The sequence below is a fragment of the Mus caroli genome, unplaced genomic scaffold (assembly GCF_978045245.1).
Source record: "Mus caroli unplaced genomic scaffold, Mus_caroli_1 scaffold_5, whole genome shotgun sequence".
Classification (NCBI taxonomy): Eukaryota; Metazoa; Chordata; class Mammalia; order Rodentia; family Muridae; genus Mus; species Mus caroli.
Window position 1 is genome coordinate 96,545,280 of NW_028227260.1, and position 20,145 is coordinate 96,565,424.

The following is a 20,145-nucleotide window of genomic DNA, read 5'->3' on the forward strand; positions in this document are numbered from 1 at the left end:
GACAAATCAGAGGGATGCAATAGAGGGTGCTGCAGAGAGCTTGTTAGATTAGTGAGCTCCAACAAAACCTCTCCACAGAGCCTTCAGGCCCACAGTGCTTTCTAGAGCAACAGGTAAAGGAGGCTGATACTAGTGCTCAATGAGAGCTTGTCATGCAAATATCTGAAGTCAATTAGAAGGCTCTGTGCAAAATAAATAAATAAATAAATAAATAAATAAATAAATAAATTTCCAAGGATGCTGGAGATTCTTGGTATGCTACCCTCCCCCTAACAGGCTTTCTCATTTCTTCTTCTGCTATTCTCTAAGAAAAAAAATGCCTGGCCTATTGTGGAGAGACATTTTCGAAAGCCTCTTCTGACACCCAGGCCCCAAGGCTGAACAGGAAAGAGTGTTGAGTCAGTGTCCCTGTGGGATTGTCTTCCAGTGAATGCCTTTATCTGATCCTCTGCTAGTGACTATTCACTAGTCCCCTAGGTACCCATGGAATTGGCCTGTACAATGGTTCAGACCAGAGGTTACTAGGGAAAACCCGTAAGGATCCCTTGTTTCCTGCACCAAGGGTGGTACTGAGTTTGTCTAGCTTCCTTAGATGTGTTCTGAAGGGCTGGAGGGTGTGGAGTGAGACCAGGAAAAATCAGTGAGGCTAAGGGAAGATGTGGAGATTGATGGGGCTCAACAGGTTGTAAGGAAGAACGCAAGGACCTCAGAGCTCATCAAGGGGTCTGGAAGGGGTCGCAGCAAAGTACCCGCAACGCCCGCGCGCATGACTTCTCCCTGCCTGTGGAGGCTCCCCAGGCCACAACCGCTAGAGCGGTTTTTCCCCAAGCCCTGGGCCTCACGCTGCAGGCTCGCCTCCTCCTTACTCCTCCCGCCCCCCCACCTCCCCCCCCCCCCCCCCGCCCTGGCTGTCTGGCAGCGCCGCAGTGCTGGCGGCTGGGGGCCTTGGCGACAGGGCTCCCTCATCTCCACCCCCTGCCCGCCCTCCCTAGCCTCGCTCCTCGCTGCCGCAGCGATCACGTCGTCGGAGATTTCCATCGGGGCTCGGGGGGCGGGGCCAAGGTGCGGAGCGCGACTGGGGCGGGGCGAGTGGGAGGAGTGAAAGTTGGAGCCCAACAAAACCCTCCACCTCGCTCAGAACAGCCAGACCTGCGCTGCGACCTCCACACAGGTGGTCGTGCCAGGCACCGCCGAGATGTTGCCTAAAGTTCTCCTGATGCTTCTCAACATGTTCCTGGCCCTTCAGTGGAGGTGAGTCTCCATCCCGGGACCTGAGAGCCTTCTGTGCCCAGCAGGCTTCCGGGACCCCCAAGGTCCCTTGTGACCAACCAGGCCAGCCTGGTCCCTTGTCCTTTCGACGCATGCTACCCTCCTGTGGGCCCCCCTGTAGGACGGGAGTCCAGGGCTGAAGACAGGGATCCCAGGGAAGTCAGGTGGGACCATGTTCGGTCCATTGGCGTCGTGGACTCCGGCTGGCCCTCAAAGCCCTGGAGCGGTCGGCCAGGAAGCAAGAGCACCTGGTTCCCTATAGTAGACTGACGCAGGAAGAGGGGAAAGGGCGCGCAGAAACCGCTGGAGCTAGGCGCTTACAACTCAGGGGGCTGTGCTGGGGACTTTGGGAAGGTGGCTTCTGGGCTGGGGGTGAGGGGAGCTGAAGTGCCTCGAAATGTTTTAGTGTTTCTAATCGATTCACTCTTGCTCACATTTTTTTTTTTCTCTTATTCGGAGCGCCTGCTAGTACCAGGCACGATGCCAGGCAACTCTGACTTTACTTGCTTCCCATCCCGTTGCTCGTTTTCCTTCCAGTCTCAGTCAGGAACCTGAGCCTTGGTTATCTAAGGGCTCCCACCCCACCTACCTCCCCTTCCCCTTCTCACCCCAAAGCACCCTGCTTGGTCTTAGGGACAGACCTGAATCAGAGGCCAGGAATGTTTTTCTTTTCTGAGGTCTGTGGATTGTGGCCTGGATTTCTAGCCCCCTCCCTTTTTTTCTGATTTCTCTTGAGTAGCCAGCCTCCCTCCCTAAAACCCCTGACCCCGGGCCTTTGTATAAAGGGTGTCCCTAGGACTTCTTGGCATTTAGGGTGGAAGATGGTTGTTTTGTGCCTGTGTTTTAATTGGAAACTGTTTCTTGTGAGGTGTGAGCTGTCACAAGTTTTTAAGCTTCCTGATCTGTCGAGGTTTCTAGAAGTCTCCATGGCATTGGGCTTGTGTCTTTTCGTTTGTTTGTTTTGAGAAGGGGCAATGTGAGGTATATGTGGATCCCTGGTGGTTTTCTGGTACCCTAAGGTGAGGCTGGCCTCAGAAGGGTCTTGGTAAATGTTTCTAAATGTGTACTAATAATTTCTTGCGATTCATGTCCATTTGGATGGTATTTTTTCTGGGACAAAAGATGGCCGAGGATAAAGGAGGGGGCGTGAAGAAGAAGGGAGGGCTATAAGAGGGAAAAACAGCCCATCCGGCCGGAGTGGGGAGGGGGGGCATGAAACTGACGTGCTCACACTGTCAGCATGGCAACCTGTGATGTCAGGAAAGGGGAGGTGGCAGTGGAGTGTGTTGGGCCAAACTTCAATTTGGTTCATGCTCAGCTTCAAATCAGGTGTATGGTTTTGAGCATAGCCCTTTCCTCATATGGGCTCATATTGTTTGTCCAACAATAAAATTTAAAGGCCAGCATATTGAGAAAGAAAGCCAGGGTCTTCCTCAAGTTCTTTTGCTTCCCTCTTTAGCTAGATTTGGAAGGTGGTAGTGCAGAGCTTCAGTCTCATCCAGAATTATCACATCTGGAAGACTGTGGATGTCTGAAAAGCTTCCCTGGAAAATCCCACTAGTCCATTGTGGTTTTCTAGGGTTTATTCTTTCTAGCCTTGAAAAAGAGCTTGGTGGCTTTTTGGAGATGTGTATGCATATCCAGGAGCTTCTTAACCCCAAAGGTCTCAGGGTGTGGCTATTTGTTTGTTTACACTAGCAAAATCAAATCTAAGGATCAAAGCAACCTCCACTCCCCCCACATCCTTTTCCTTGTAGGCCTAGTAGAGGATCTCTGGTCCCTTGGGGTGTTGGCCTAGGGGATTAGCCTCTAGATGCCTAGGAGACTTGAAAAACCTTAGGAAAGAACACATCATCTAGATATGACATTTGAAAATAGAAATGCTTTTCCCAATCCTAGTCTTTGCTTAGCCCAGTATGGGAATTAGCCATTTCAGAAATGAGAAATGGCAACAGCTTAGCCTATCTATATGCCAATTATACTATTCTAAAAGCTCAGAACACTGCAGAAAAAAACAAAACAACAAGAAAAAACCCCAACAATTTGATGCCCAATTGCCAGTCCCCTGGTCTGCACTACAGGAACCTGCTCACCTTAGGCTGCTGCTCTTATTTTAGGGATTAAGTTGCCTGGTGGCTTTAAAATACCATTTTAAAAGTGTAATACACAAATATGAAAGTATAGCAATCATAAATGAACACAGCTCAGTGAATTTTCATAAAGTAAACATGATCAGGTAACCAGGACCGAGATGATAAGGAAATAATTGCCCCACCCCCAAGTGTCAGCAAACTTAAAATCCTCCTAGAGGAAACCACTCTCTTGCCTTTCAACATCAAATGTTAATTAGTGCTGAAAGTTTTTTTCAAAAGCTTTTAATTGTATTTTTTCAAGTATATGTAGCAAACTGAATATCCATATAGCCACCATCAGCCTGAATATTAAGAAAGAGTGACTTGTTTTCTCTGCTCCCTACATACCATTCTTTCAACTTAGTTTTTTTAAAAAAACGAATGTCAGACATCATATTATTTTGTATGTAAATATTGTAGTCATTAAGGGCTTCACCAGTAAAAATAGTTAAGAATTATTTGTTTATGCTCTAGTTCCACAGTATCTCTAGGATATGGTTTTCTAATTTTATTGTAAAAATCAGAACCTGACTGTGATTCATATATTATGGGTATGATGATGTTATAATGCCTTTTTGCTGAATTAGAACCCATATGCAGAAAAGTGCTCAAATAATAAGCATACAACTGATATGTCAGAAAATGACCACAGTGATACCTTTCATCACCGCTGCTCATACCCTAGGGCTGTCAAGGAATTCCATATATTAGCAGATGGATTTCTAAAGTGTGTATCAATTATTGTTATTGTTATTATTATTAGTAGTAGTAGTAGTAGTATTGCTGTTGTCATTATTGGTCCTGGTACCCAAGATGGTCTCCCATTGGCTAGTCATTTCCTTGTTGAAGGAAGCCACAAAGTGCTGCTCTGTAGTCTGTCTTCCTCTATGTCATAACCTTGATTACATTATAAAACCATCCCAGAATTTTTCAGTCCTATATGCTTCCAAGCATTCCTCAGCAGTCCTGGGCTTTGGCCTGACCCTTCCTCTCAGGTGCTGTGGCTCAGACAGATGTGAGGCTAAGGTTAGTAACAGCAGCTGATTGGCCAGAATTCACGAAACCATGCCCACCTACTTGCTTTCATATGAACCAGCCTTTGAAAATTTAGTCATTTGTTGTTGACCATCTTAAAATAAAGAATTATGAAAGAATTGCATATAAAGTCTCCAAAGAGCAATAAAATTTAAAAGGAATTATCGAATTTTATCAGTTAGTGCCTCCTCATTTACTATGACCCCCCTCACTAATTAAGGCTTGTGGTGTAAATATTTTGTTTTTCTTCTGCCCCAAAAGGCATCAACCCTAACCCTTAATGATTGAAGGTTAGAGCTTAATTTTTTGCTTTTATATTCTAGGGTTGGACCTCATGTTAATCTGGAGAATAAACCCCCTGCCCAAGATAAGGTAGTCTTCGGCCCTCAGCCCCAGCCTGTGCCACAGCCTCTGACTCCGCCTGAATCTCCTGCTGGAGGTGCTGTAGTCTTCGGCCCTCAGCCCCAGCCCCAGGCTGAATCCCCTGGCCATGATGATGTAGTCTTTAGTTCCCAGCCCCAGCCGATGCCTCAGCCTCAGCCGATGCCTGAGCCCCAGCCTCAGCCTGAGCCTGAGCCACAGCCGCAGCCACAACCACAGCCGTTGGCTGGGCGCCAGCCTCTGCCCCAGCCGCTGCCTTGGCCCATGCCTCAGCCCCAGCCGGAGCCAGAGCCTGAACCTGAGCCTGAACCTGAGCCTGAGCCTGAGCCTGAGCCTGAGCCTGAGCCTGAGCCTGAGCCTGAGCCTGAGCCTGAGCCTGAGCCTGAGCCCCAGCCAGAACCTCAGCCTCAGCCTCTGGCTGGCCGTCAGCCTCTGCCCCAACCTCTGCCTTGGCCCCTGCCACTGCCCCTGCCCGAGCCCCAACCTGAGCCTCAGCCTGATCCCCAACCCGAACCTCAGCCAGAACCCCAACCTGAGCCCCAACCCGAGCCCCAACCTGAGCCCCAGACCCCAGGCCAGGTCCAGGCTGGGCGCCAACCCCGACCCAGACCTCAGCCTGAGCCCCAGCCTGAGCCTCAGCCTGAGCCTCAGCCTGAGCCCCAGCCTGAGCCCCAGCCCCAGCCTGAGCCCCAGCCCCAGCCTGAGCCTCAGCCTGAGCCTGAGCCTCAGCCTGAGCCCCAGCCTGAGCCCCAGCCAGAACCCAAGCCAGAGCCCCAGCCAGAGCCTGAGCCGGAGCCCCAGCCAGAACCCGAGCCGGAGCCCCAGCCAGAACCCGAGCCGGAGCCCCAGCCAGAACCCGAGCCGGAGCCCCAGCCAGAACCCGAGCCGGAGCCCCAGCCAGAGCCCCAGCCGGAACCCGAGCCGGAGCCCCAACCGGAGCCTCAGCCAGAGCCCCAACCGGAGCCCCAGCCAGAGCCGGAACCGGAGCAGGAGCTGGAGCCTGAGTCAGAGTCGAAGCTGGACCTGGAGCCGGAACCGGAGCCCCATCCCCATCCCCATCCTCATCCTGAGCCCGAGCCCGAGCCCCAGCCCCAGCCAGAGCCGGAGCCCGAGCCCGAGCCCGAGCCCGAGCCGGAGCCCGAGCCAGAGCTGAAATCAGAGCCCCAGTCCCAGCTGGAGCCTCAACCTAGTGGCAAGAAGCTTCCAGCAAAAGAACCAGAACTCACTGCTGATTGCATGACTGAACGCCCAGGTGGGAAACTGACAAGAGCTTCTCGAATCCTTAACACCATCTTGAGCAACTATGACCATAAACTGCGCCCTGGCATTGGAGGTGAGTTAATGGAAGAAGGCCTCCTCTGATAAAGGAAAAGCGAGTTTTCTATGTAGTTGTAGGCAATGAGTATGGGTTATAGATGAAGGTACCACATACAGATAGGAACTGCTGTGGATTCACCAGGTAAGACACAATGGCACCTCTAGGTTAAGAATGCCATGGACCTTGGTCAACACTTTTCTATTCTTTTGCCTTCAGTTTTTCCAATTCTAAAATAAGATGAATGATTTGAAGATATATACCTAGCCTTTGTAGTCCATGAGCTGGGACTTTCTATAGAAGAACAAAGGAAATCGGGTTGGCCCTCTTCCCTCCTTCCATGACTCCCTGTTTGATGTCATGCCTTTATGTGACATTTACCCTGTACTATGTCTATGTCTTACAGAGAAGCCTACTGTGGTCACTGTTGAATTCTTTGTCAACAGCCTCGGGCCTATTTCCACCCCAGACATGGTGAGTACAGAATTTTGATGACAGTTTTTTCTAGATTGGACACCAAGGGTGCCACTTACTCTTGCTTTCTGCTGTTTGTGTTACTAATACAGCAGGTAGGGTTTTGTTGTTTGGGAGTTCAGGTGGGGTTTTTTAATCACAATTGACTTGAGAACATGAATGGAAAAGGTAAGTCTTTTGCTGCCTGAAGAGGACCTTTGGGATTTTGACTCTAATCTTCAGTTTTTCATTCAAAATAAAAACAATAAAACAACTGTAAATATCACAATTGAATGTCTGTCTTTTGTCTGATTATTGGATGAAGTTAAATCTATAACTGATATTTCTTGCTGTACACCTATCCCTATAATTTTATCTTAGTCCTTTGTCTCCTTTCCTTTCCTGTTATCAATATGATCTCCAGTTAACTTCCATCATCTTTCACCTGAAATATGCAAATGTTTTCCTGTCCAGTCCTACTGAGCAAGCTTCCTCGGTAATGTGCCTCTTGTATTTATAGTTCTAACCCACGATCTAGCAAGTTATGACTCTGTTCTTTTTCATCCCATTAAAGTCCACAGACTATAATCACACTATAATATGCACATTCTAAGACAACATTGTACCTCAGAGCTGGACCTTTGTGCAAGTTCAAGATGCCATTGATGTCCTTTTTCACTCATTCAGGGTCCAGCTCACATAGCATCTGTTCAAGGCAACTTCTCTGCCTCACGTAGTAACTAATTGCTCCTGTCATACACCACGCCCCTCTCTGGGCACTCAATTTTTTCTGGATTACATGTAGTTTATATTCCCTAGTGTATTTCATGGTAATTAATTGTTTTTATGTTAGTCTTGCTCTCTCTGCTATTGAATCCTTAATGCTAAGAGCATAGTATATGGTAGCTAAAAGTGAATTACAAACGATGCTCTGCAAAATTCAGATGTGCAGTATTTGACAAAGGAAGGTTGTGGTAACCAGTTCCGTGATAGTACTGGGCTTGGTTTAACATCCTTAATGACACCTAATAAGTACCATGTGATCCAGAGCTCAGCAACTGATGTTGAGATGGGTGGTCCTGATGGGCTCAGAGGTAAGTAACAGTGATGGGAACCAAGCTGTGTACATAAACTGGGTAAAAGCCTAGCTCACAATGTTTTTGCAGGTGTACTCCCTGCTCTTTCTCTTTATTATGCCATTCTAAATTCTAGTAAACTGACTGGTTCCTTCATTAATAAGATGCCCACTTTCACCTACTTAGTCTTGGCTAAATTTCATAGGCTAATAAGTAGGAGAGATCACACACATTGATAAATACAGCAAATGATCCTAAGTTACTTGACTCTGTATTTTGGATAAGTGTTCTATAAAATAAAAAGGCAGTGCAAATTTTCTCAGGCAATTTGTATAGGTCATAATTTGGGGGAACTACTTTTAATCCTCTGCAAGAATCCTTGTGTCAGCAGACCATTAACCCCACTTATAATACATAAATGCACCATCTCTCCTTGTTCAACACCTATTAATCTTGCTAGCACCAGTCTCACCTGAGCTTCTAGGAGTACTTAGACCCAACAAGCCCTAAGTGTTCAATCTAATCTTCCAAAAGTCACTCAATTTGAAATCAGAAACAGCTAGTTCATTATGGGAACAAGAGAGTGACTTATTTAGCCAATAAGTTGGTATTTTTTAACCTTGCAAAGCCTTATAGTATATGTAATCTCCCTCAAGGAGTTTCACCTTCTACACAATTCCATATCATTTAATAAAAGAAAGGGTGAGCCCCTGTTCTTGTTTAGCCTGCTTTCCTCTAATTCATTTGCTGAGGAGAACATATATGTCTACCACATAGCCACAGATCATGACAATGTCATGGCATGGATTATCTCTGTTGTTCTTTGTGGCAGCCAAGTCTCCTTTTTGACATCAACATTTGAAGCAATTGATGGTCTCAGCAAGGTTTCTTGGTAAACCTAGTCAGTGGAGTTGGTTAACTGGGTATTTGGTGCCAGTCACTTGGGCAGATAGAATAGTAGAGAGAAACCTAAAACCATTTCCTGTACATTGTATTCAAATGTTTCTATTCATTCCCTTGCTTAACTCTGAAAATACCCAGTTTGGCCTTAAAAGGAGTGACCAATCTAGATAAAACTTCCTGGTCATAGCATTCCCAGTTGCTAATGCTGGCTCTTACTATGGTAATTATTGAAGGTGGTTCTAATGAAGCCAGTTCTGAAATGCCACATTACTATTTCAGCTAGACTAAAAGAGATCCATCTTTAGTTACCTGTCAAACTTAATCGCAAAGCATTAGTTATACGTTGATGTATGAAGAATTTCTAATTGGTATCTTCTTAAACAGCAATGAAATGCTTGTTTTGAACATTGTATAGCAGACCTACAGCATGGCTGGAGGAGGGGAAGATTTCTCATCAACCACCATACAGTTCATGTGCTGAGATATGAATGAGACTTTGCCAGCTACTGGGAAGGTGCAAATTCTTTGAAGGCTCTTTGTGAGGGTACATGAGGTAGGACATGACAAAACATGACAGGACAGGGCTAGACAGGATCAGGAGCAATGCCATTAACGGCTGGTTTTTATACTGGTTTTATACAAAGTGGTAAACACTTTGCCCTTTCTTTTCTGGTTACCAGCAGTTTGATGGCTGCTTCTGGCACCTATTGCCTCAGTGCAGTAAAGGGCAGCTGGGATTTTTGTTCCTTCTTCTCAGAGGGTGATAATGCCCTTTAGGGTCTGGGTTTCTGTGATTTGTGTCTCATTCATGATGGACAAATATTCTATCACTGAAGTATGTCATTGTCCTCTTTTTATAATTTTTTTTAAAAAAAAAATTTAGGTAGGGGCCTCGCTCTGTTGCCCAGGCTGGCTTTGGTTCAGTATAGCCTGGTTCAGTCTAGCCCAGGCATAACTTGAACTTTTCATTCTCCTGCCTCAGCTTCCCAAGTATCTAAAATTACAGGCCTGTGTCATGAGGACCATCTGATACTTATTTTTGGTGCAAGTGAAGGCAAAGCTAGGGTAAGGTCATAGTAAAGGTGTTCTGAGTGGCAGCACTAGTGTGGCACCACTGGCTGTGTGATTTTGGACATCGTCTCTCTCCAAGCCTCAGTTTACCTACTTCTAAAAATAAATTCGACAACCAGCCTTTAATTGTGCATAGCTCTGGTGCTTACTTCAAACTGATTACAATTGTACTGTGTATTGCTCTACAAGCGGCAGCCACATGCAGCTGCTTCTTGTGCTTCCTATTAAACGTTCTTCTTGATGTTTAACAGACAGTTTATGGGATCCATAATATATAGAGACCACATAATCATGGAACTATCTATTCATGTGCACACACTCTTCAGAGGTTATAGGCACTTATTTGAAAGGAAATATAAAACAAAACACAAACATAATTCTTCTTGTTAAAAAAAAAACCATGACAATAGATAGACATTTCTCATGTGAATCAAATCATTTCATTTTAAAATCTAATTCTGGGGAATGAATGGTTGGGGTTAATTAATAGCTGTGCTCCATGAATAAAAGCTGAAAGGGAACCTTTCCTTTGTACAATGAGTTGTGTGTGCTTCTACAGTTCTGAGGACTTTTGAGCTGGGATTTTTGATTTGCAGTGTAGGGGCTGAAAGTGTGTTGACCTAGTAAGAGTAGCTCCACTGTCCTATGTAATTACAATGAAGTACTGATGATCCACTACAGCCCAGGGGTTTATTGAGGAATGCAATGTGCTACCTATTTGAGAATATAACTTTCTTTTCAGAACAGGGCAGTGGAAAATTCCTGTACCCAAACATATGTTGCTTTCCTCTTTGTAATCCTAGATGGATGCAAGCCTAAGGATATATCAATGGTATGAGGTCTTTGCATATTGCTAGAGAGGAGAGGGGACAGTGTCAGCTATGGAAGCCAGTAGAGCTGCTTGAGGGAACTTCCCAGGAAAACAAGGCAGAATACTTACAAGTTTGAGATGATCTATCCCAGACTTTGTAATAAGATCCCATACCAAACAACAACAACGACAACAAAAAGAAAACAAAAATGGTGAAATGTCCCTTTTATGATTGATTCTCCAGAACAGGATTTAGACTTGCTTTGAATTCTTCTGCAAGGCAGAAAGGAGTTTTCTGTGAGAAAGAAGGGAACTCATTTACAATAACCCTTTCTATAGCTCTGAGCTGTGGAAGAATGGTATTGCCCACTACATACCTTGGCATTTGGCACCCTTAGTTGTGCCAATCAAGCCGGATGTGATTGATTTCTTATCTGTGGTAAAATCTGAGTCTCCTTCAGTGCTGAAACTAAAAGAATTGGATTGAAAAGAAGGTGCTTCATCCCTCTTCAGCTTCTTGGGCCAGTGTCCCATTAATTCTACCAGGCTGTCTTCAGAGTTCCATTTTAAGTAGTGACAAACACCACATTTGCATGTAACTGTCTCTTGTCTACTTAGTCCCAAGTATATGGTTTTCTGTCCCTTCCCACCAGGAATATTCCATTGACATCATCTTCCACCAGACCTGGTATGATGAGCGTCTTCGTTACAATGACACATTTGAAACCCTTATTCTGCATGGCAACGTGGTGAGCCAGTTGTGGATCCCGGATACCTTTTTTAGGAATTCTAAGAGGACCCAAGAGTATGATATCACCATACCTAACCAGATGGCTCTCATCCACAAGGATGGAAAGGTGTTGTACTCAGTTAGGTATGTCAAGCCTTTAGTGTCTCACCTTCTAGGACTCTCTCACTCTTTCAGAAAATTTGAGCTAGGGACTACAAAGTAGATATATCATTTTGAATAATATTCCTAAAACCCTGTATAGCTTTTCTAGACCAGGAATTCAACCTCTTCCTTTTCAGATATAGACATTGAGATCTTAAATAAATTATACTGCTTAAAGGCACGTGCCAAGTGATTTGGTAATCATGGAAGCTGTTATTTGGTAGAAGGTAGGTGCTGGCATGACTGCATTAGCTGGACAATTTAATTCCATGTGGGCACAGTATATAAAGGCACAGAATTGTCCAGACACCATGGAAATACATCAGTTGGAAAAATATTCAGGACTAGGCTACATAACTTGAATACCTGGAAGGAGATACTTGTGTCAGCAATATTGGCTATGGAGATGGTAGAAAGTAGCACAGGACTGGAGCACTGGATTGAACAAGACAGAAAAATCAATGTATGGTGGCCAATGTACTTCTTTGATGATATAGCCTAGTAAGATTTTAGAAGTTCTTCTTCCTCTCTTTGTTTCACTCCTTTGGGCTTTTTGTCTTAAATTCTACTGATGCCACTCATTAGAGGTGATACCTTGGTCAATGTTGAGTAAATACCTAAGTACACAGAGACAGCCTAATGAGGCTCCTTTCTCCCTTCCAGGATGACCATTGATGCAAGATGCTCACTCCACATGCTCAGTTTTCCAATGGATTCTCACTCTTGCCCTCTGTCTTTCTCTAGCTGTGAGTACCTTCTTAGGTTTCTGGGGATCCAGAGATACGCTGGGCCCCTCTTTTGCTCATCTTTCCCTTTTAATTTTTCTGCTTCTGCTTTTTTCCTGTGATGGTGCCAAGGTTGTTATAAGCCTCCATTTTCTATCCTCACCCCGTTTCCTGCCAGCAATGCTGTGTGTGCATTACTTTAGCTTTATGTTGAATTCTTCCCTCACCCTTGCTTTACCTTAAGCTAGTCACCTGCTTCTGAAGTGTATCTGAAGTATGCTTGCTCCTCTCCATCTCTGCCTTGATGCAGGGTTTTAATCATCTTCTGCTTGAACTTCTGCAACATCTTCACTTTGAAACAGAATATATGCTAAGCTAAATTCATTGTCTCTTTCCAACTCCTGCCTCCAAAGTAAATGTGTCGCTTCTGTGTTGCCTCATTTAAGGGTGCCATCATTCACCCAGTTGCCCAAGCCAAGAACTCTGACACCCCCTCATTGACCTCCTACATCTACTCAGTCCACACATCCTGTTGGTGTTCCCTCCAAAACACTATTGATCTCACCTCCCTCTCTGCATTCTGACTGTTAGCTTTCATTTCTCATTTCAAATCTGCGCTTAGCTGGCATGGATCAATTCTAAATTCCTTAAAATGAACCTCAAAGCCCTTCATGACCTGACCCCTGCTGCTTCCTGCTATATAACCCATCTGTGAGATAGTCTCCCTAAAGTTTTGCTGTTTCTACATTCACCTTTCTGTGCTTTCCTTTCACCTTCTTCAACCTCATCTGTATTGAGAATGTTTATTTTCAAAACTTAAAGTGAATGCCCCATGCTCTAGGAAGTCTTTTCTGATTGTGTTCACAAGTGATCTTTCCCTACTTCACCAGTTGTTCCATGGGTAGAAATATTCAGAGCAACCCCAAAATTTAGAGTTCTATATGGCCTTGCTCAGTGAAATGTGAATGCTGGTTCACACCTTACTCAACTTTGCATTCGATGCCCAGGGCAAATGTACTTATTGAATGCATTTCGGCAACTAGGTCAGAGGCAGGGTCTCAAAGCTGGTGAAGCCAAAGTCAGAAGTCCAAAACATGGCTCAGGCTAACACCATGCTTGTGGGGCCCTCAACTGGGCTTCCCAGTCTTATTCACTCTTTCCCACATTGATTTCCAGTTTCCTATGATGACAGTGAAATGATCTACAAGTGGGAGAATTTCAAGGTCGAAATCAATGCGAAGAACACTTGGAAGCTATTGGAATTTGATTTTACAGGAGTGAACAACAAAACTGAAATCATCTCTACCCCATTTGGTAGGTGGTCAGTGGGAGCTAGTGCTGGGCAGAGTCTGAGGGAGGAGTACCAGTAACTGGAATTGGCTATTTGTTCAAATGCTGTGTAAAGAGTGCATGGAAACACTCTTGAGGGCATCACTCCTCTCTTATATATGCTAAGCACTTACAACTGTTTGCAGAGGAAACTGAGACTTTATAACTATGTCTCAGTCTCATCTGCAAAGAAGTAAGTGCTTTGCCAAGCCCCTTGAAGAATGGGGTGAGTATATATATTTTTGTAACCTTCAGAATGTTCATCTACCTCTGGGTTTTAGATCCTTTGTATTCAGTGTCTTTGTTATATCACTAACTTACTTAGACAACATTGGAGACGGGTACTCGTGTAATTTCTCCAAACCCTGAATCAAGTCAAGCTGGTTGAGTGAGAAGGAAGATCTACCCTAGCAAGAGGTAGAAGTGTGCCATGGTCTGAGCCTAATCAGCCCCCCTCAACCCATGGGAATCACGGGTTCGGACAGATGGGCATAGAGTCAGCGGGAATTGACAGACAGACACAGACACAAAAGAGTGTGCTGGATCTGAATGTATTTGTCAAATCAAGCATCAAACTTTTTATACAGAAGAAAATAGGGAAGTTGGGTGACACACTGTCAAGGTACAAAGAGGTTACTGGATTCTTACACGAGAAGCTGGAGTCATAATGGTAACTAGTGGGGGGTTGGAGAGTCTGCAGGTAATTACTCAGCTGCAGTGGCTGGGACAGTAACATTATCTTAAAGGAGCAACTCTGAAAATCAAATATTTTCACCAAAGGCTTCCTAGTGGAATCAACATAATTTTTGAAAATTTTCGGATCTTGTTCCTGATAAGAACAATAGGGGCAGATTCTGGGTCTCTTAACTTGTAAGTCCTGAACAGATGTGAGCATCTTTGCTTATATTCCTAGGTGATCTGAATGAGGAGCCAAGGAGTCTTCCCAGGGTAGCTCTGAGAGCAACCCTGGACCTTCTTCACATGTACTGACAAGAATGTGGATGGAGCAGGTCACCCAGCCAGCCTTTTGTCATTTATTTTGCTTTGTGTCTGTGTGATGATGACATAAAAAAAAAATCTGCTATTGCTACTGATGGTCACTGGGTGAGGGACAGCTTATGCTCATCTGACTAAAGCTTTGCTTACACAGTACTAGGCAGGGAATGGGTGCTGCTTTTCCTTTCCTGGGGCTCTGAGAAAGCCACTTTGCTTGCTTTGGCTTGGAATTCTTGCTCTTCTACTAGACAACTATGGGCCTGCCCCTTAGTACTTCAGTTTGTCCAGATAGGTGGAGCCCCATCATCAGAACTGGCAGGAGAGACAAGGCCCAGGGGCTTTCAAGTCACTAGTGGTTCCGTTTAGTAGATGGTTTGTGCATTGTTTCAAAATGGTACCCTAGTGACTACAAAGCCCCAGAGCCAGCATCATCGGTGAAGCAGTGGCAGTAGGTAAGCAACATCTCTTCCTGTGGAGAAAGAAGTAGGTCTTTTCCTTTGACTAGAAACTACTTATTCTGAATTCATAGTGTCTCCACTGTCAGTTATTTTTGAGTCAGGTCCCAACTCTCCCAGTTTGACACCAGGGCAGTTCTTCCTAGCTGGAACATACATGTACTCAATTTTCAGGGTTTTGAATGCAGTGGTGCCCTGAAACTTGGCCCACCTTGGACCTTAGAGCAGAGTTTTTGCTTCAGGAGCTTTTCGGAAAGTGCAGCCTTGTCTGTAGTAAATGAACCATCCTTCACTGATAGCTGTTGAGCCTCTAAGGAAATCTTGCCACGATCAAGAGGTCAGTGTCTTCTTGTAAGATTATTTCCTTCCCTAGAGAGTTCTCCCCATTAGGAAATTCTTCTTTCTCATCTAAAATGGGAATTTCTGGAATATTTGCCCATCAGATCTAGTTCTTTTCTCTTATAACTACCTGGCTTACATTAACTGAAGGTACTCTTCCAAAAGTCAAATGTAAAGATCTAGGGTTAGAGCACACACTTGTATTCTATTGGGACTCTTCTCCCCACTTCCTTTTCTTCTCTTGCTCTTCACTGCCTTCAGTTTACTAGTCCTCCGGACAGTCTTTTAATTGTGTCTTTAGCAGTGCAGCCCCCAACTATGATCTGGAAAAAGAGGTAAGAGCTAAAGTCATCTTTAATCAATTTTGTTTTGGTTTGGCTTTCAGTCCTAGATACATCTCTTCCATTGGTATTGCTTCTTCACTCATCAGAATGAAGGAAATATATGTTAGTATCCTTTTCTTGTCAAATTTCTAGCTTTTAATAAATAAGAAAGTTTCTTCTTTAATCAGAATGAATAAATTTAAAGGATGAGGAACAAAACAGCACTACACAACTTGTGGCAAACATATTAAGAAAATTTTTAATCGCAGTCAAGACTCCAGGACAGATGGACTAATAATTTGGTCATTCTGGCTAGTAGTATAAAATGGTCCCTGGTTCAGTGCTAGAGGAATCCTAGTGTTAAAGATCCTACTATTCAGGCAGGAACTTTCCCACTGACCATAGCCATTTACTTGCCTTTCTCTGAAGAACCCAAGAAGCTTTGTTCTTCCAACACTAGGAGAAAGGGTTGCTCTCGGTCTGTACTTGCCCACTCAGACTGGTCAGGCAGGTGGGCTGTTTTTTTTGTACAGTCTACAGTGTACACAGGGTTTGTGCCTGATTTCCAAGGTTATTTTAACCATGGGTTTCAAAAGTCACTGAGCACCATTGCTTGGTTGGTTAGGAGCTAAGCTGAAGGCCTTATATGAGCCCTTCCTGAAAGGGGCTTGAAGGTCCACCTAATTCAAAGTCACAGGTGGCTGTTGTGTCATAGAACTGGAAATTGTGGGCTTAGCTTCACAGAAAAATCCATAGTTAAGACAATTTAATATTTAATGACATGGAGAGAAAAAGTGTTCCTCTGGGCAAACTAAGCATGGAGTCATAATATTATGAAGAGCATTAGGAGCAGCACTAGGAACAGAATATGCAACTGGAAATACAAGTTTGACCAACTTCTGAAAGATCCATTCCTATCTAGAGAAAGTTCAAGAAAGATCATTATGCCCAAGTGAATGTGAAGGCCTACACTGCCTTCTGACTGTATATTCTGCAGACGTAACATCTAAAGCTTTACTGAAAAGTTCATAGTCATCTAATTCTTCTATTTTCCTTCAACACTGAATTTATGTTAAGGAGTAATAGATTAAGAACAGTCGAGGATTTACTTCCCAGGATAAGTATATGTGCTATCTAAGCTGGGAAGCAGTTCAGTTAGTTTTGGGTAAGGCATTCATGTTGTGTGTATGCATATATATGAGTCAAATCTAGTTAGGTCTTAGAATCAGAATACATAGCATAGACTTTATTGTGTAGCTCATATATAGCAGGATATGTCATATTTGGCTAAACCAAGTAGGCATGCTGTGAGGGCTAGCAGTGCAGATAATACTGTAATATCACAAACTATACATTGCATTTCTATGGGTTGGAAGGTCTCAGCTAGCCATCAGCTATTAAGTCAGGATACTATGAAAGCAAAGGTTATGGGGTTGGTTTTTATTGGTTTGTTTTTGTTTTTAACTTTCCTCTCACTACTACTACTCTGGGGTAAACAGATTTTGGGAAAGTGAATCAGTTAACTGAAAGTGGGTTTATTAATACTCTTGTGCTGGCTTATCTCTCAACTGGCCATGGGTCTTACAGTAAATCTCCTCTCTGAGCTTCTACTGAGCTACACTGAAATAGTGTGCCTTTTTTCTAGAACTCTGGAAGGGTTTCCCATGAGCTGGACAGTGGGATCCATGTCCAGTGTGCCATGCTGGACATCAGGCCAGTACTGCAATGCAGAGGTATATTTGATGTCTTTCAGGTGACTTCATGGTCATGACATTCTTCTTCAATGTAAGCAGGCGGTTTGGCTTCGTTGTCTTTCAAAATTATGTTCCTTCTTCTGTCACCACAATGCTCTCCTGGGTCTCCTTCTGGATCAAGATAGAAGCTGCTGCTGCCAGGGCCTCTGTAGGTAAGAAAGTATGGCGATCTTAATTAAACATGGGCATATGTCATAAATTAACGTTGACCAAGGGAAGTATTTGCCTTCTCCTGTTGTCCTACAGCACTGTCATGAGCTTAGCCCATCTTCACTCTTTGTTCTTATAGGGGTCAGTTCTGTGCTCACCATGGCCACGCTGGGTACCTTATCCTGTAAGAATTTCCCTCGTGTCTCCTATCTCACAGCTTTGGACTTCTATATTGCAATTTGTTTCGTCTTGTGCTTCTGCACTCTGCTAGAGTTTGCTGTGCTCAACTTCCTGACCTACAATAATATTAAACGACAGGCTTCTCTAAAGTTCTACCAAGTAAGTACCAGGTGTTGGTATGGGAAGCAAAACTGTAGACTGAAGATAAGAGGGTTATGGCATGTGGGTGGCTAACTTTCCAAGTGATAAGAGGTTCCCTGGGGTTATAGAGGAAATAAACCTGGTGTGATGGTGGGAATCCCAGAGGACCTAGAACTGGTGTGGAAAGTGTAGTTTCTAGGAAATTCTGGGCCAGATTTCCCCTTGACTCATATTCCCTTTCCCATTTCTCTTTCTTGTTCTCTATTTCAGCTTCCAACCAATAGCCGTGCTAATGCACGTACTCGTGCCCGTGCACGCACCCGCGCTCGTGCTCGTGCCCGTGCACGGCAGCAGCAGGAAGTGTTTGTGTGTGAGATTGTCACCCATGAGGAAAATGCTGAAGAGGGGTATCAGTGGTCTCCAAGATCAAGAAGACCTCAGTGTCCCTGGAGGCGGTGTGGCAGAAGTTATGTGTGCTTCAGGGTTCTCAGGAAGTATTTCTGCATGGCTCCTGGTTGTGAGGGAGGCAGCTGGCAGCGGGGCCGCATCTGCATCCATGTTTATCGGCTGGATAACTATTCGCGGGTGCTTTTCCCCATTACATTCTTCTTCTTTAATGTGCTCTACTGGCTGATTTGCCTTAACCTGTAGGCTCCAGCCACTAGCTCATGGAGCAACCACCTCAGTTCCCCATGTGGTCCTAAGCCCCTTTGCCAAGGGAGTTGAGAGACAATAGCAACAGCAGCAAGCCTGAGGAGAGTATGCCTCTGCTGTTCCTCCTTCTGTTGGCCCCTTCACTCAATCTTCTCAACACCACTTCTCAAGTAACAGCTCACCTCTCTATTCTTCAAACAGTATCCATGATGTTCAGTGTGCCCACATTTGAGCAGATAAGCTATCTCTCATTTGTGTTTACAGCTGTTTTCCCCAGGAGGTTATAGTTCCACTTGAAGTGCTAAGGGGCCCAGCTCAGGCTCAGCCCCAGAATGCACAGAGCAACAGTATAGCAGAAGGAGGGTCCTCATCCTTAAGTCTTTAAGTCAGACTCTTTGATATTTTTCTCCCTGCACTCTCTTCCTATACACACACACATACACACACACACACTCATACACACACACACACACACACACACACACACACCACTATCTGTAGGAGGAGAGGAGCCAGCAAGTGGGCCTATTTGAGAAAATAACCTGTCTCTGCTGCTGTGCCATCTCCTCCCCCCAATCCCTGCCTCCATCTGCACTACCAATTCAGTTCCCTTCATCTAATGGGTATCTCTTCTTGTGTGCAGTGTTTGTAATTTCCCCTGCTTTGTATGCCCCCTCCTTCCTCTTCTTTGATCCCTGTGATTCTTTCTGTAACTTCCCCAGTGACTTTCCCAGCCCTGATCCAGGTGCTAGGCTTTGTGTCTCCCAGGGGCCAAGAAACCAAGAACACTCTGTTGAGCAGCAGTCATTGCCTACCACTGATTGGTGCTCACCTCAGGCACAGTCTAAGAGTATGATTGCTTCCTTGGCCCCTGGACCCATAAGCCAGTTCACTGCCATCCCTGGGGCACTCACACAATTGCAATCAATTGAACTCCCTTAAATTTGTATAACACTTTCCCTTTGGCAAAGTACTTTTGACAAAACATTTCTATTTGGAAACTTGTTATAGCTCTGTGACATCCTTGGGCACAGGTTGTCATAATGTAGATGGCAACCTTGAGACATAAATTTCTATAGGATTGTGGATCTTTCTGGAAGCCAATCTGGAGCCCCCTGTCACCTGTTAAAGTGCATGGCAGAGCTAGGCAGCTCTGGTCAGCATGACTCAATTTTCTTTCTCTTGCTGGCACCCCAGTGGTAAGGACTAGAGTGACAGGCCCCCACCTTATCATGGGATTGCTCCATAACTAGGTCTGGGGTGCTCAGACTGATCTACAGGCTGAACTCCTGCCTCTAGTAACCCAGTGAAATGAATTTGTATATGCCCCAATGCTTGTATATGCTGAACAGAATCAGTGTCTGTATATTATGGGGGTGGGTGGGATTGGGAAATCCATTTGCTTATAGTCACCATCATCTGTAAAGGGTAAATATGTGAATAAAGGTATCAGCAAGCATTCAAGGTGTGGCTGTTTCCCCTCCACTCCCTATGCATCTTGTTTAAAATTAAATATATTCTTTGACAATCTCATATACCATACAGTATAATCAGAGCATGGTCACTACCTATAGCCTCTATCTTCCTTCTATCCGTGCTAAGCCTACTCTTCCCCACAATTTTATGTGTATGTGTGGTATTTTCTGGTTGGTTTGTTCTGTGACTCTTTAAATAACAAGGGTTGCCTGGCATGAACATGTCCTCTGGAGTGTGGAGAATTCCACAGTCACTACATAGCTGCAAAGCATGAATCCCTAATGC

The 20,145-nt window shown here is 44.7% G+C and overlaps 1 protein-coding gene across 1 annotated transcript; it reads left to right on the plus strand.

Moving 5' to 3' along the window:
- The first annotated feature begins 1,123 nt into the window (after positions 1-1,123).
- On the plus strand, positions 1,124-19,726 carry Gabre (gamma-aminobutyric acid type A receptor subunit epsilon). Its single transcript, XM_021152860.2, has 9 exons — positions 1,124-1,251; positions 4,760-6,150; positions 6,539-6,606; positions 11,100-11,320; positions 12,002-12,084; positions 13,240-13,377; positions 17,259-17,411; positions 17,549-17,748; positions 18,001-19,726. Exons 1-9 carry the CDS (start codon positions 1,196-1,198, stop codon positions 18,379-18,381), a joined length of 2,691 nt encoding a protein of 896 aa, XP_021008519.1. The 5' UTR covers positions 1,124-1,195; the 3' UTR covers positions 18,382-19,726.
- The last annotated feature ends 419 nt before the right edge of the window (positions 19,727-20,145 follow it).

Coding starts and splice junctions, on each gene's coding strand:
- Gabre (XM_021152860.2), top strand. CDS start 1,196: ATGTTGCCTAAAGTTCTCCTGATGCTTCTCAACATGTTCCTGGCCCTT. Junction 1,252..4,759: donor TTCCTGGCCCTTCAGTGGAG/GTGAGTCTCCAT, acceptor TTTATATTCTAG/GGTTGGACCTCATGTTAATC. Junction 17,412..17,548: donor TGCTGCCAGGGCCTCTGTAG/GTAAGAAAGTAT, acceptor TTGTTCTTATAG/GGGTCAGTTCTGTGCTCACC.